Source organism: Salvia miltiorrhiza, chromosome 8, assembly GCF_028751815.1.
Source record: "Salvia miltiorrhiza cultivar Shanhuang (shh) chromosome 8, IMPLAD_Smil_shh, whole genome shotgun sequence".
Lineage (NCBI taxonomy): Eukaryota > Viridiplantae > Streptophyta > Magnoliopsida > Lamiales > Lamiaceae > Salvia > Salvia miltiorrhiza.
The window spans coordinates 30,038,711-30,056,589 of record NC_080394.1 but is presented as its reverse complement, the minus strand read 5'-3'; the positions used below and the strand labels follow the sequence as shown (position 1 = coordinate 30,056,589).

Genomic DNA, 17,879 nt, shown 5'->3' with positions numbered 1-17,879 from the left:
TCACTCAAAATTAATCCGACCAAATATTTATCATATGTTGATCATTTGCTTTTTTTTTTTCCTTGCCAATCCATTGTTTTCTTGTGAATTATGAAACTATAAATAAGCAATCAATCCCCATATGTAAGATAACAAATTTTGGAACAATTAATCTCGTGTGCATATTTGTATTGCACAATCATGCAATTTACGTTCAACTTAATAAAAATGATTTTAAAAATTTTAAAATTGCAAAACGTTCACAACCATCATATATTTAAGGGATAATAATACCCTTCCGCATATTTTGTCTTAGAAGGGTCCGCATAGTCTCGTATTTATAATGTGAACAAAATATATGGTCCAAAAAATGAACTCAAATTTTATCTTCTTAAAGTCGCATAATTACATTCATAAATTATTCATAATATACGTAATAATTCATAAATAGTACGACCATGGATATAAAAACTAACAATTCATAAATAGTTTCACTTTTTCATGATTTTGTTGATCTGATCGAGATTGAAATCATGGAAATTAACGAGACAATATTATCTTCAAAATTGAAAATTCCCACATTTGTGATGCAGTGATTTGTAAATTGTAAATAGCGCACTTCTAGATATAGGGCATGGAAACGATGGGCATAACTTCATTTGTTTTTTGTTCATTTGTTTTTTTTTGTGTTGAACTTTTCTACTACAAAATAAAAATAAAAATAATTTAAACAAACGAAAAAAGAAAAAAGAAAAAGAAAAATTATTTTTATTCGCTTTAATGTAAAGTTGTAAAATCGCAATCAATAATAGGGGTGGGAGAGACGTGTGCCAGCCAAACAAATTTAAAAGCGTCATCTTCAGGCAGCGTGGAATCGACGCAGACTTTATGAATAGAATCCGGGCATGAGTGGACCCTGTTGTTCCTTGTATCATTATATTATTATCAAACTAATATTTGAAATTATAATTTCTCAAGTAAGCGGCAAAAAAAAAAATCTGAATATGCACGATTTTTGACTTTGCAGAAAAGCATCCACGATTCCAACCTCAACTTGGAGCCGCTTGAGCCATACGGCCAATATACCAATCACTCAGTATGCATAGGTTGTCAGCATAAATACTAGTAGAAGTAATATTCCGTAGGTTAATTACTTTTTCAAAAACTCAATAAGTATCATGAATCTAATTTGTTATGCATGACTATTCTCTCACAATATTTTTTAATGAGATGAATGTACGCTCCTGATTAAATATTTATTTTTCTGCAAGCATATAACAAAATTAATTTTGAAGTACGAATTTTTTATGAAAATGATATATTGTAATCGCTCTCCAAGATATAAATTAAATAGGGAAGATTGTAGTAAAATACATAAAATTTAGACGAATTCTGATTTTGCATTTGAAATTTGAAATAAAATACACAAAGTTTTAATTTTTCTATTTTTTTTCCCAATTTAAAATTCACATAAATTTAAATTCAACATGGAAATAAAGTTTTCCTCACAATCAAACAATAATTCACAATAAAAAATAAAATTTTAAATTTGCTCACAAACTTTGAAATTTGAAATAAAATTCACTAAATTCTAAACTATTACTCTCTCAATCCACGAAATGTTGTCTTAATTTGCCATTTTGGTCCGTCCACAAAAGATTTTCCTAATCTATTTTTAGTATAATAATTTGTTGGTCTCTTTCTTCACTCACTAACATGTGGGCTCTATTTTCCACTCACTAATTTAATTAACTTTTTCCACTTTTCTTCGTTTTTGGGTCTCTTTCTCCACTCAATAAATAAACAACACAATTTTTTTTAAAACACGTGCCTCCCTCCTTTAGGACAATGTTTTGGACAGAGAGAGTGCAATTTATTTTCATTTTCTTGTGAATTAATGTTAGATCGTGAGGAAAAACTTTATTTTCATATTAAATTGTTGAATTGCAGAGTTCATTAAATGCATTATATGTATGAGTTATGAGCTCCTTATGTTAGGTTATATTAATAAATTTTTTAGGAGGAACTTTAAATTAGGAAAAAAGTTTAATTAAAACTTGATGTATTTTATTTCAAATTTCAAAGATCGTGTGCAAAATCAGAATTCGTCCAAATTTTGTGTATTTTGAGACAATTTACTCAATTAAATAAATTCCGTTATTATGCTGCAAATTTTATATGTGATTTAAATCATTCAAATGTGTAGATTAGATAAATCTCCCTCTTATGTACGTCCCAATTTCATTTTTGGGGCGTCTTATTTATAATGCATCAACCTCAAAAACCAAATAAATTATTTTATTTACTCTCTTTATCTCTATTCTCATTTACTTTATCTTCATTTACTTTTTCACTATTTTCTCTATCTTTTTCTTCATTTATTTATCTATATTCTTTTTAATTTGTGTGCTTTATTTTTTTTGGAACGTTATAAATAAGATAAAGAGAATAATAATTTATCAATCACACATAAAAATTAAATCATAATAAAAAAAATATAACATGACAAACGGAGTTTATGTTGTCTTGTTAACAAGATTCAACATCTATTCCATTAATGAGTCATCTCTAAAAAGATTTTGGACGGTCCACCTTTTTTCGTCATGGCATGGGATTTTGAGGTGAAGTTTACTTAGAGATTACAATTTATTTATTCTAAGAAATATATTCTCATAATTTCGTGATCCACGAACCGAGTACACGTAATAATTAATATTTTAAAATATTTCAATAGGTTTATATATATATAAAAAAAAATCAATAGGAATTTATAACCTCGTTTACATAAATAAGCACATCACGTATGTGACATGTCCTCTATTCATAAATTCATTTGGTTCATGTCTAACTCCATTTCTTAATATCAATTGACTTCTATTTTACTAAAGTATATATATATATATATATATATATATATATATATATATGTATATATATTTATTTATTGGAGATTCTCATAATTTTTAGAGACAAAAAAGTTTCATCATACGCTTTTACGATGTACCGTACGTGTAGTTTGAATCTAGCTTAACGCGATCTTCATTTTTTTTTTTTTCTTTCTAATTTATTAAAAATAAAATAAAAAAACTTTTGGAGACAGGCTTCCGGCCTCGAGCCAGTCGCTAGATAAGCAAGCACTTCCGAAATGCAATGTTAGTTTTACCAATACTTAACCTTACGCGGCGCAGCGCAACGCAATGCAATGCTTTCTAACCACATCCACACCCTAAAACAATACACCTATCTCACACGCAATAAAAACTCTTCACCAAATGCACTCAATAAAAGAGAGCTGATAATCGTATCAGCACCGCGCCTCCCTCCTATCGGCGGGTCTCACATTTTTCTCTCTCTATTCCTTTTTTAATATTCGCGCATTTTGCTGGTCGTCTTCGTTTCTGCTTGTGACTAGAGAACCGAAGATATGGTGAGCACTCATCTCCTTAACTATTTCTATCTATCCGCCATGTTGCTATGGTTTTCCTGTGGAATTTGAGTATCTTCTGTGGAATTATGGTTAAATGAGTGTTTGATCGGTATTAAGCTGTTCTTCGCAAGTCCTTTGGTTCAATTTGACGTGATCTTCCTGTGTATGTTTTGTCTTCATTTTAAATATTTAATTTAGTATGCGGTGATTCGATCTATTGTTTGCTGTGGTTGGGAGTGGCGAGGTCATGAAATTTTGGCATTCTTATCTATATAGTATATATTTTTTCTTTTTCACTGGGATATGATCGTAGCCTGTTGATTGATAAATCTATTAATTCGAACAGACTAAGTAAACTGATCTGTCCTGTTTTTCAACGAGAAGATTATCATTTCAGTTTGTGAAGTTTATTGGCTCCAATATATGGTAATACCTGATCCGCCAATGCGAAGTTTGTTCAGCAACCAAACGAGCGTTAGATCACATGATAGAATCTTAGCTTTCATATGTTCAAATTATATGGATAATTCTTTAAGGCGCTACACTCTGTCGTCTTTGTGGACATTGGTCTGCTGTTGAGGAATTTGATGAAAATTTTCAACCATTAATCTGTTATGTGTTGGTATTGTGACTATTGCATGTTGCCTGTTGTTAGACTGTGATCTGTTAGCATATTGTTCTTATAGATCGTGTGTGGTTGCTGATTATTAGTTCCCTATCTCTTACGTTATTTATAGGCAAACGCCGCATCTGGAATGGCTGTGCATGATGATTGCAAGCTGAGGTTCTTGGAACTGAAGGCGAAAAGGACTCACCGCTTCATTGTCTTTAAGATTGAAGAGAAACAGAAGCAGGTTATTGTTGAAAAAATTGGCGAGCCAACTCAGAACTACGAGGACTTCGCTGCTAGTCTTCCAGCTGATGAATGCAGATACGCTGTTTATGACTTTGATTTTGTTACTGCAGAGAACTGCCAGAAAAGCAGGATTTTCTTCATTGCTTGGTATAGTCAACATTTCATAACTACCTTCTACGGTTTCTACCTGATTGTTGTTGTTGTATTCTGTTGCATCTCCAGCTTGGTAGAAAGTGCATCACGCAGTGTCTCAATTGGTTTTTGTTTTTTCCATGTTAGGTGTCCTGACACTTCTCGTGTCCGAAGCAAGATGATTTATGCCAGCTCAAAGGATAGATTCAAGAGGGAGCTGGATGGAATTCAAGTGGAACTGCAAGCAACTGATCCAACTGAAATGGATCTCGATGTTATCAAGAGTCGCGCCAGCTAAGTAAAAACCCATAAGCCTTCTGAAGCATTGTTTGTCTTTGCAATGACCATCACTTGAAAATGGTTGTCTATAGTATGTGGGGTGGTATAAATGAAATGACTAGTCACTAAGTACTTCCTATACTGTTCTTTTAATTTTAACTGGAGTTTTGAGTGTCTCATATATGAAGTTATTTGCCAATTTAGATTATATTTTTTTGGTGTTCCAGTCGTAGATCAATATATTTCTACAGGCTTCCAATACATATGACAACTTGAGATGGGTTAGATTTAGCCTGTCTGAATATCCAAGTTGATACTGTGTTGTTTGGGAGTGCGAACTCGCGTTTTCTACTTACTGTGTTCTAGCTGCCATGGAGCAGCAGTTCTTTTGATGTAGTTAGAGAAATCAATGTTCATTTTATTGCGAAATGGTGTATATGATATTTGTTTGTTCAAATGCAAGCCACATTCTACTGGATTCTCTTTACTGCTCGAGGCTTGAGTTTTTTATGTATCTGAAATTTAAAACCCCCGATAGATTGAGATTATACAATTCATTGATAATTTTGGATTAGAGATAAAGCTGGGATTATCTATTACTATTTGATGTACGCTCACATAAAATACTCCCAAGTGAGAGTACCTAAAGTCTTTGGTGTAGAGAGAGAATACCAACTCATAAGTAATAGGTCTCGTTCAATAATTTTCTTTGATGCTGTTGACTTGTTTTTGTATATGTATACCATAATATATATGAACGGGTGCATGTCACAGAACTATTAATTCAACAACTTAATAGCAACTTATGAATTTAATCCTTTTAGCAAGTTGACCCGGCAATCATACCAATTGGGGTGCGACTACTAATTTGCTTTGTTAAGAGTTGGGACGAAAGTTACTCTTTTTAGGTGTTTTTTATTTTTTATTTTTCTCTAAAAGAAAAATTTTAAGTCGTAAATATGCCCAGTATACTATATAAGTATATATAGAAGCCCTTTTTTACTCTGTGTTGGGTAGTATTTAAGTAATTGTTGTCCTTTCAGTACCCAATTTGAAAGATGTTTAAAATGAATAAGTCTCCTGTGGGGCCAAAATTTCAAGCAATCCATTGAACAACTCTGAGTTTAGTTGAATTTCAACAGAAGTATTATTCGGCAAACGTTGGAACTTATTATGCAATTTGACTAAACGAACGGTGATAAAAATGTAATCCTTCCTTTGTTAATTGCAACTGTGTTTTTCAATGTATCTTGTGGACCTTATCATGATTCATGAACCATAGTCAAATGTTAGGAGACGAAAGAATTGGCGAAGAAAGTCACCCAAATATGTCTTTAATTACTAGGAGTCTAGGATTGATATACGCCTTTCCAGTAATTTGTTGGGAAATATATAGTGCACATATTATTAGTTGGAACCAACGAAGTTCTAAAAAATGATATACTCCCTCCGTTACATTTCATAGTCTCTTATTCCTTTTTTAGATGTGATTTTCTAAATTAAATTAACATTAAATTTTTTTTTTTTTTTACCAAAGTAACATTATTTAAATATAGTAATTACATATATTTTGTATTTTCCAAGTACTATTTGAATTTTCCAAGCACTGTTTATTGTATTTTTTTAATATGTGTGAAAAAATGAAGTGGACTGTGGAGGTGGGACGGGAGGAGTATTTGAATTCACTCAAAGGTTTTAAGTTTTGACTAGTGGAGTATATCATTTTCTTAAAAATGAAATCTTACTTTTCTCATCTGAACAATGTGAAGTTTTATCTAATATTCATGTCATCTTAATAGTTGGGTACCGAGATCTAGAAATTCTTTAGCCACTGCATTACTTTATTTGCTTTAACTAATCGTTGTTTTTTCCATTATTCCGGACTTTTGCCAGATTTTATGAACTTTTCTAAGTGAAGTTTGTCTGATTCTAAAACAATAAACTAAAAAATAATGTTTTCTAAATTAAAGTAAACCAAAAATAATACTCCTTGATCATATGAAGTTCATATGGGGTAATATTTTCTATACAATTAAATCAAACAAAAAGATGACAATTTTTTTTGATAAATTACATAAACAAATAAAGAAATTCAAATACTGCGTGACAGAAGACTCGAACCTAAGACCTTAGGTTTTGGGCATTAACCTCTTACCGTTAGGTCAATACACGCTCAAAAAAAAAGATGACATAATTTCGAGGTCATGAAGTTGCTGACAACTAAATCTCTCTCACTCGCCTTCAGTTGGAGTATTCACCTTCAAGACTAAGGGGGCGGCTGGTACGCAGGAATGGAATTGAAAGGAATGACTTTAGTAATAGAATCGGAATAGGAATGGAATGAACTAAGTAATGGAATTCCTATGGCTGGTATTTTCAAGGAATGGAATGACAAATCCTTAATTGATTCCATTCTTATGGCTGGTAATGGTAATGAAATATGTTATTTATTTATTTTCAAAATACAAATTACCATTTCCTTTCTGTTGACATTTTTCAAACACCGGAACAAATGAAGAACAAGAAAACATCAACGACAAAATAAGCTATGAGTGAAATATAAGAAATCATTTTACATCTCCCAATTCAGCAAAAACTCACTCTCTTCGAAGAAGAAATGTACTGCAACAAATGCAAACAGTTTAATCAACATGTGATGAATGAAATAGACTAATCACCTCAGAACCACCATAATTCAAACTACCAGCAACTAAACAATAGCATCTTAAAAAGTATAATTGTTCAATATTCAAACGAAAATCAAGACAAAATTATAAAAAACGTCTACAATATGCTAGCTCCTGGAAATGAAAAAATAATTAAAACATCAGACATCTCCATTTAGAATAGCCTTAACCAATTGTGTATCAATGAGTGTGGAAGAGAAGTAGAACAAAGACGTGTAGATTATATATTTGATGCGAAAATGTAGGTTTATTTGATGTTTAACAATAAATAAATAGGGATATTTTTGTCAAAAAATAAAATAAAATCCATTCCTTAAAATGAGGATTACATAATACCATAGTAGAGAGGGGAATCATTAATATCGTATCTGAGGGATTAGCAATTCCCATGGTAATAGCGATTCCTAACTGATTTTTCACACCAGCCTTGGGTTTAGGAGTTAATAAAGGAATGTGTATTCCATTCCCACCTCATTACCACTTACCAGCCGGCCCCTAAGGTGTTTAATTTTGAGAATTAGCCTGGATAAATACAAAGACCTTTATAATCTACACTCCTTCTGTTAAAAAAAAAAGTAGGGCAATTTTTTTTGTTACAATTTTAATAAAATGGTTGATGATTTTTTATGTAGTGAAGATGATTTTTATGTAATGGAGAAAAAGTTTCACAATTGTATGAAACGAGTAGTGGAGATTGAATTATGAGTGATATATATATAGGGTGTGGTTCTAGAGAGAACCACATTATTTGTGAGAATGTGAGAACAATCAAATCTAATGCATCCACTGTAAAAATTAATGCATTCGCTGTTAAAATTAATGCACTCAAAACAATAAAAAAAATTGCTCCCTTCAGGATTCGAACCCTGGATATGCATTCATCCAACAAGATGATGCATCCATCGTAGATCTTGATGATCGAATTGCTGAAAATGGTTCTCCGTTCTTTTATTTAGTGGTTCTTTCTTGAACCTCTCCCTATATAAATAAGAGATATTTATAAAGATAAAAGATAAGGAAAAGATATGATATCATATACTAAAAAAAAGGTGCCCTAATTTTGTGGACGCTAAAAATGGCAAAATTGTTCTATTTTCATGGACAGATGGAGTATCATTTAAGTTAGTTTCATTTGATTATCTCAATAAAAAATGTGAGATTGAAGAAATTTTAATATGAAGTAAAAATACCCAATCATGTATTTTATCAATTATGCAATGTAAACAACCCTTTAGACCTTAATTGATAAATTCCCTATAATATTTATTCTGATTTCCTATACGTGGACTCTTTTTTCCAAACACCCTATTATTTAGACAAAGGGTTGTGTTATAGTGAGTATCTTTCTAATTAAAAAATGCGAATGTATTTGCCAATGAGGCCTAGCTCAAGTGATAAAATTGAGACATTCAAAGATTCTCATTTGGATTCTCATTTGTAAAGATTTTGGGTTATAATAAATTAGGCCATGAATTATATGAACAACATTTAATAAAATGTGATTTTAAAAAATACTATATCAACACGTTCATAATTTATAGTAACAAATAAGAAATGAATAAGACACGCAAAAGCCATAAAAAATTAGGAATAAATTAAAATTTTGATTTTTTGCTACTAAAAATATGTTTTACTCCATAATTAAACAAATAATAGATCCTTTCAATAAAAAATAATTATTTAAATTATATCAACCATAAAATTTAAATATTTGTATTATAATTTTATTTTCATTCACCATCGCATTTATCTATTATACGTTGACTAAAGGCTAATTTTGGAAAAGCAAGTCAAACCTAAAGATTGTAAAGGGATAACATTAAATATAGAAACACAGCTATATATATATAGAGCGGAAACGGAAAGCGCACATATTTGTTTATTTATATTTTTCCAACTATACGAATCTTCATTGTTGATATAAAAAATAAATAGAAATAAAGCGAGAAAGTTATCCAGCTAGAGTCAGATCGAAATCAACAGAATATTTCGTGTTTCGGCGCCGTCGAGATATTTATCCAATTCAGAACTCGTTGCTTCTTACACTGTGGCTTTCAGCTTAGCCGACTATATTTCTCTCCCAACTGCCCGCCAAATGTTTGTTTGATTGCCGCAATGGCTTTCTCTTCTTGTCTCAAGTGCCACCCATGGACTTCCTCTCACAATCTCAACCATCATCACATTTCAAACCCCGCAAACTTAATCACATTACAATTTTCGAGAAATTCAGCAAAACGGCGGTCCCCAAAGCTCTCATTTGCTGTCTCCTCAGCTATATCTAACGTTCTACTCTCGCCGGACTTCACCCCAAAGCAACTTTTGGACTGTCTTCGCGGCGAAGAGGATGAAAAATCGGCCCTCCGCCTCTTCCAGTGGGCGTCGGGGCAGCCAAATTTCGTGCCCGCATTGCCTATATACGAGGAGATTATTGGAAAGCTAGGGAACGCAGGGTCTTTCGATTCCGTCAGGCAAGTTTTGAATCATATGAAGCATTCGAAAATTGATGTTGTTGAGGGCATTTTCTTTATCTTGATTGGTAGTTACGCGAAATTTGAGCTGTATGATGAAGCCATTGGCGTGCTTGATGTGATGGAGAAAGAGTTTGGAGTGAGGCCTGGAACTCATACCTATAACTTTCTGTTGAATGTTCTTGTTGATGGTAATAAGTTGATATTAGTGGAAAGTGTGCATTCGAAGATGATTAACTGTGGTGTGAAACCTGATGTTTCGACTTTCAATATATTGATAAAGGCTTTGTGTAAGGCGCATCAGATAAGGCCTGCGATTCTGTTGATGGAGGAGATGCCTAAGTATGGTTTAGCGCCGGATGAGAAGACTTTCACCACGATAATGCAGGGTTATATCGAGGAAGGGAACCTCGAGGGAGCTTTGAGGGTGAGGGAACAAATGGTGGCAGCTCAGTGCCCGTGGAGTAATGTGACGATAAATGTGTTGATCAACGGATTCTGCAAGGAGGGCAGGATCGAGGAGGCTCTGATATTCGTGCAGAAGATGGTCAACGAGGGGTTTTGCCCGGATCAGTTCACGTTCAATACTTTGATAAGTGGTTTGTGCAAAGTAGGGCATGTGAGTCATGCTCTAGAGATCTTGGATTTGATGCTCCAAGAGGGGTTTGATCCCGATGTTTTCACCTATAACACGGTGATATCTGGACTTTGCAAGAGGGGTGAAGTTGAAGAGGCAAGGGAAGTTCTCGATCAGATGCTTTCAAGAGATTGCTCTCCGAATGCTGTCACGTATAATGCCATAATCAGCACCTTGTGTAAAGACAATCAGGTGGAAGAAGCTACTGAGCTTGCACGTAGCCTGACTAGCAAGGGTATCCTGCCTGATGTATCGACGTTTAACTCTCTCATACAAGGTCTTTGTTTAACCAGCAACTTCAACATTGCAATGGAGTTATTCTACGAGATGAAGGCGAAAGGATGCCAACCAGATGAGTTCACTTACAACATATTGATTGACTGCCTGTGTGGCAAAGGCAAGCTTGATGAAGCACTGAGGCTCCTTAAGGATATGGAATCGAGTGGCTGTGCAAGAAGCGTGATAACTTATAACACTCTGATTGATGGGTTCTGCAAAAGCAATAAAATTGAAGATGCAGAGGAGATCTTTGATCAGATGGAACTTCAAGGGGTCTCCAGAAATCTGGTCACGTATAACACCCTAATTGATGGTCTCTGCAAGGCCAAGAGGGTGGATGAGGCTGCTCAGCTTATGGACCAGGTGATAATGGAGGGGCTGAAACCCGATAAATTCACTTACAATTCCCTCCTTTCCTACTTCTGTAGAGAAGGAGATATTCAAAAGGCCGCGGATATTGTGCAGACGATGACTTCAAACGGGTGCGAACCAGATGTGGTGACGTATGGAACCTTGATTCAGGGGCTGTGTAAAGCTGGCAGAGTCGAGGTTGCCACTAGGCTTCTCAGAAGCATCCAGATGAAAGGAATGGTTTTGACGCCGCATGCTTATAATCCTGTGGTGCAGGCGCTTTTCAGGAGGAAAAGAGTCAAAGAAGCCATGCAACTCTTTCGGGAAGTGGAGGAGAAGAATGATCCTCCCGATGCTGTCTCGTATAAGATTGTGTTCCGAGGGCTTTGCTCTGGTGGCGGCCCCATTGGCGAAGCTGTTGATTTTGCACTTGAAGTGGCTGAGAAAGGCTATCTCCCGGACGTTTCTTCGTTCTATATGTTGGCTGAAGGGCTTTGTGCATTGAACATGGAGGAAACACTAGTGAAACTCATTGACAAGATAATGGTGAAACTCAAATTTTCAGAGAATGAAGCTGCTATGATAAGGGGTTTCCTTAGAATCCGTAAATTTTCAGATGCGTTGGCCGGTTTTGGCCGGGTTTTGGAGAGCCGAAAACCCAGAAAGAAAAGCTACTGGCGTGCATAGAAGTTGGTGGAGTTATGTAGCCAGTAGATTATCTGCTCTCAGCAGTTTCTTGAATTGCAGAGGTTATGAAATTTTGGTGCTGATAGGTTAGGGGATACCTACAATGCTGAGGAAGCCAAGGTTGTATGTTACTTCATATGCTGTAATTTGACTCACATTCAACTCTATAAATTGTTGGTATGTTTTATCAGTCTTTCACCTATATATCTATCTATTATTAAATAGAATACATATTGAAGAGCTCTCCTTCATTCTCTATCCTATGTGGCATTCCCACAAGTGAGTATTTTGATCATTCTCAATTCTATATTATATGGCATTTTTACATCTTTTCTTCATCCATCCCACATTGAAATTATCTTAAACTTCATCAATTCATAATCTACATAAAAGGCTCAATCTTCATGTAGACATTAGGCCATCTATTTTTTTCACATTGATATTATATTTAATTATTGGAGAATATAGATAAAGAAATACTTATAATATGTATTTCAAATAAATAGTTTTCCACATATTTTTGTAACTTCAATAGATTTTCACATTAAATTTATAATAAACTTCATAATTCAAAATCTAAAAAATCGAAATTAAATTTCAATATTTGTAAACCTAAATAAAAGTATAGATGTTTCCGAAATAAATAGGTTCTTAAACTGAACTTGGTTAAAGTAAATAAAATGATCGTTAGATATATTTTAAATAAATAAATAATTTAATTTAATTTGATCATATTAAATAAATAAGTTCTTCAATTTAATTTGATCATGTATACAATTTGAAATAATCCTCATTTTCACATTAAACTCATAACCTAAATAAAAAGCTTAATTTTCATTCATATTTTAGCTTTTCATCATTCTCACATTAATATTCTATTGAACTTAATCACTATTTATTTGAAATACATATCATAAATATTTCTTTATCAATATTTTTCCATAATTAAATTTTATAGAATATCAATGTGCGAAAGATAGATGAGCTAATGTATTAATGGAGATTGACCATTTTATTAAGGTTATGATTGATGAAGTTTAGTATAAATTCAATGTGGGATAAATGAAAACAAATGTATAAATGTCATATGGTGTAGAATTGGGAGTGAAACTAATTTATATTTGTTTCACTCATTGACCCACATTGAATTTATACTAAACTGCATCAATTCATAACCTAAATAAAAGGTTCAATCTCCATGAATATATTAGCTTATCTATCTTTTCCATATTGATATTCTATAAAATTTAATTATGGGAAAACCTTGATAAAGAAATACTTATGATATGTATTTCAAATAAATAATATTCCAAATTTTTTTATAGTTGCAATAGTTTTTCATATTAGATTTATACTAAACTTCATAATTCGAATCTAAGAAAATTATAATTAGATTTCAATATTTGGAAACCTAAATAAAAGTTTAGATATTCTCAAAATAAATAGGTTATTCAAATGAATTTGTCGTATAAAAAAAATACTACTTAAATGTATTTTAAATAAATAAGTTATTCAATTTAATTGGTCATATAAATAAAGAAAATGATACTAAGATATATACGAAATAAATAATTTCTTCAATTTAATTTTGATCATGTTAAATAATTTGAAATAAACTTCACTCCCCCACTAATCTCATAAAGATATATCTAGATAAAAAACATAATCTTCATTCATATATTACTATTAGCCTTTCATCTTTCGAGTTTTTGTTGAGACAGATGATCAGTTAAGATTACAAATTATATTTAGTTATCTATATATTTCCATAACTTAAATAAGTATGAGTAGTAGTGGGTATTACTATAAATTGGTCCTCAATCAAAATGTGTAGTAAATAATTCTTTATTAGTTTTCAAACGAATACGGGTATGGATTTATAAATTCAAAATGGGTTTAATCAATTATATAATATCCAAATATGTACATCAAATTTGATTTTTTATATGTACTATATCAATTATCTATACATATTAGAGAGCTCTCCACTATTCTCTATCCTATGTGGCACTTGTGGAAAAGATAGATGGGCTAATGTATTCATGGAGATTGACCCTTTTATTAAGTTATGATTGATGAAGTTTAGTATAAATTCAATGTGGGATAGATGAAAACAAATGTATAAATGTCATATGGTGTAGAATTGTTTTCATCTATTCCACATTGAATTTATACTAAACTTCATCAATCATAACCTTAATAAAAGGGTCAATCTGCATTAATACATTAGCCCATCTATCTTTCCCACATTGATATTCTATAAAATTTAATTATGGGAAAACCTTGATAAAGAAATACTTATGATATGTATTTCAAATAAATAGTATTCCATGTTTTTTTTATAATTGCAATAGTTTTTCATATTAGATGGAGTACTAAACTTCATAATTCGAGTCTAAGTAAATTCGACGGGATTTTAAATTTAATTGATAAGCTAATATATGAATAAATCATTATGAGATTAATGTGGAAATGAAGATTTATTTTAATTCATAAATATGCATTTTCACATTAATCTCATAATGATATATCTAAATAATTTGAATAAATATTAGCTTATCTAAATTCATAAAATTTTCAATTTAATTTTTCATGTAAAATAGTTTGAAATAAATATGCATATCCACATTAATCTCATAATGATATATCTAAATAAAAGGCTTAATCTTCATTCATATATTAGCTTATCAATTATCATCGTTCCCACATTGATATTTTATCATTGTGCATTGATCTTTATTGAACTTCACCATGAAAAAAACATAAATAAAAGGATACTTTTCAGATGCATTTAAAATAAATAGATTCTTCAATTAAATTTGGCCATGAAAAATAATTTCAAATAAATTATCATTCTCGAATTGATCTAAGACATGCTCATATATATTGAATCTCACAATTCACAATTTAAATAAAATGATTATTAAACTTTACCATTTAAAAATCTAAATAAAAAAAATACTTAACTTTGAAAAAATAATAAAAATATATTTAAATATATTTGAAATAAATAGGTTCTTATTGTTTGAAATTTTATCGAGATTATTAACTAATTATTGTTTGATATTTTATTTGTTTATATACATATTTTATAAATTTAAACAAATTCGAGAAATTAGTTGATATTATTACATGGGTTTAGGACGAGAATAAGTATTAAAATCATCACATATCTAATAGGAAAATGGAATACTCCTGTGTGGCATCACCATATTTTTGCATTTTTATTTATCCTAATTCTCTAAACATTTTCATATTTATTCATTCTTATTTATCTAAATCTTCTCATCGAACATTGATTTTTTATGAGATTTCACCAAAATAAAATCTATATTGAAGGATGTTCCTACTCTCCAAATCAAAAATCCACATTTAATTGGTGAAGTGATTGAGATTAATACAATTTAAATTGCAATAAAAGTTGATCAAATTTATTTAGTTGAATAAAAAATTATTTAATTTTTTAAAAAATAAATACTTGTGATTAAATAAATTATTTCTTCATTTTAATTTGGTCATGAAATAAGATATTTTGCATAAATTTTTCATGAAGATTGATTTTTTATGAAATACTAAATAAATTGATATGATATAATTTGAATATCACATCAATTTTCTCAAGCCTTAGACGAGATGATTTTCACAACTTAGTTATAGTCTTTCAAACTTCAAATAAGATGATTCTCACGAATCAGTTTTATTCTTTCAAACTCCAAACAAAATGATGCTTGAAACTCAGTTATGATATTTTAAGCTCTAAATAAGATGATGCACAAGTGGTGATTTTTTAAGCTCTATACAAGATGATATTTAGAAGTTAGTTATAATCTCACAAGCTTCAGAATATATAATCTCACAAGTCAGCCCTGATCTTTCAAGCTCATAATGAAAATGATGTTTAGAAGTGAATTATGATATTTAAAGCATCAGATAGTGATGTTCAAACGATCGACGCATTCAGGCATAGTATTTTAGGGTCTAGACGAGATAATGCTCAAAAGTCAGATATCGTCTTTCGAGTTCTTGATGATCATGAGATGAGATGATGCTTAGATGAAAAATGAGATCTTAAATTAATTCTTATCCATCAATATATTAAAAATGTACAAAATTTATATAAACGGGTATTTTTACTATTCTAACAAAAAGTTAGTAACATTTAATTGACAAATATAATTAAGATTAATATAATGTAAATTCTATTACATCAAACTAAATAATTAAAAATTAATTATATTATACAAAAATAATATAAATAATTTAAATTATAATTTAAAATCCCGTCGAATTTCGACGGGTTATACACTAGTATATATATATATATATATATATATATATATATATATATATATATATAAAAGCAAAATAAACTCTATCCCACTTGGCGACGTATAATCACTCTATTTCAATTTTCCTCCATCCTCATTCATTCTTATATTTTTCAATATCTCTAATCAATCTCCACCCAATAAAAAATCTATAAAAATCAATAATATATAAATCTATAAAAATCAATCGATAATATAACTTATAATAATATATATAAGTTACTCCAACGAATATAACATTAGTATGCATTTTTTGAGTTTCAAGTTGTACAATTAATAACAATATAATGCTCCAACGAATTTTACATGAGCTGGTCTCCTGTACATCCGAGTGTACCGTACACCCGGGTCGTACCTGCCCAGATCCAGACGCATATACTCCATTCGTCCACGAAAAAGAGTCTTATTTCCCCTCTTTTTTTGTCCACAAAAAAGAGTCATGTTTCACTTTTTATACAATTTTACCCTTTCATGACTTATCTATTTACTTGATTTGCCACTCATGGACACATAACAATAAATGTTAAACGCCCTAATTAAATTTTAGTTTATTGCTTAATTAAATCCAAATTCAGTCAAATTAAAACTATTTCTCCACTTTTTGGGTGAAACCCTAAAGTCTTCTCCACACATATTTGCACCGCCTCCCTCTGGTGTTGCCATCTCCGAAGCGCCGCCTCCCTTCTTCATCGTCTAAAAAGCCCAACTCCCTTTAAAGCGACGCCTCCATCTGAGCCTGAAACCCCAAATCGCCGCCTCCCTCTGAGCCTGAAACCCTTAATCGTCGTCTTTCTACCTTCTTCCTTGTTCATCTTTGATGAACCCTAAATCGTCTCTCTAAATCGCCTCTCTCAGGCGCCACCTCTATTCTTAATCATCGCCTCTGTAAAGTGTGCCGCCTCTCTTCTCCGGCGAGGAGCGCCACCACCGGCCACCTCTCTCTGCGACACATCAATCAGCAGCCGCAGGAGGACCCGCCGCCGTCGCCCTTCATGCCTCACTCCCCAGTCTTGACTCTGTCGCCGTTCGGAGAGACAACCCCAACCTCAGACCTTTTTCCTAGATGTTCATTTACTGTTTTTTTCCTAGATGTTCATTTACTGATTTTGTCCTGAATTTGAGTGGGAAAACTGAATTTTCATTTGAAATGTAGCTATAGCAAATCTGAATGTATGCAATTTCATTTTCTTCGATGAAGTTTTTTTTCTTCAATTTGGGAAGTTTGGTGAAGTCGAGTATGTAAGAATTCGATGTATTCCCATTGTAGATGTCAGTTTACTGTGTAAAGTGATGGTGCTAATTTTTTCTTGTGCTTATTTCTTTGAATTATTTTGTGTGTAAAAGTGATGGTGCTTCAATGGAGAATATTAAGAGTGTAAATCGATTTCAGTCAAATAAAAAATGTGTTAATCTTAATTGAGATTAATTGAAATTAAGCATTTAAAAAGTGTCAAGTAACACTACCCCTACAAATTTACTTTTACCCCACTTACACATACTTACCAACTTTCTTAAAACTCGTGCCGAACCCCAAATGAGACTCTTTTTAATGGATGGAGGGAGTAATATTTACAGTCTTTGACTTTTTTTACTCCTTTTTTTTATTGATTTCTTCCTCTCTGGCGAACAACCACCGCCCCTCCTCTCTTTCCACCTCTCTCTACTCACCTCCACCAATGAACAGGTACCGCCGCCACCAACAAGAACTTTGGGCGGCGCCACCGCGAGCAATCGGCCTCGTCGTCATCGCACCAGAGCTTGAAGAGGAA

The 17,879-nt window shown here is 31.9% G+C and overlaps 2 protein-coding genes across 3 annotated transcripts; both read left to right on the top strand.

Moving 5' to 3' along the window:
• The first annotated feature begins 2,757 nt into the window (after positions 1-2,757).
• Positions 2,758-4,883, top strand: LOC130997592 (actin-depolymerizing factor 1). 2 transcript variants are annotated; one of them, XM_057922958.1, is made up of 3 exons: positions 2,758-3,406; positions 4,144-4,409; positions 4,542-4,883. In XM_057922958.1, exons 1-3 carry the CDS (start codon positions 3,404-3,406, stop codon positions 4,690-4,692), a joined length of 420 nt encoding a protein of 139 aa, XP_057778941.1. In that variant the 5' UTR covers positions 2,758-3,403; the 3' UTR covers positions 4,693-4,883. The 2 variants fall into 2 exon arrangements, with proteins under 2 accessions (XP_057778941.1, XP_057778940.1); XM_057922957.1 differs by having other exon boundaries at positions 3,101-3,406; positions 4,144-4,883.
• A 3,218-nt stretch (positions 4,884-8,101) lies between these two features.
• LOC130997591 (pentatricopeptide repeat-containing protein At3g53700, chloroplastic) lies at positions 8,102-11,972 on the top strand. The gene has a single exon (XM_057922956.1). The coding sequence runs from the start codon at positions 9,476-9,478 to the stop codon at positions 11,780-11,782; it is 2,307 nt and encodes a 768-aa protein (XP_057778939.1). The 5' UTR covers positions 8,102-9,475; the 3' UTR covers positions 11,783-11,972.
• The last annotated feature ends 5,907 nt before the right edge of the window (positions 11,973-17,879 follow it).

Bases quoted from the DNA above. Each gene is read 5' to 3' on its own strand.
- LOC130997591 (XM_057922956.1), top strand. From the start codon at position 9,476: ATGGCTTTCTCTTCTTGTCTCAAGTGCCACCCATGGACTTCCTCTCAC.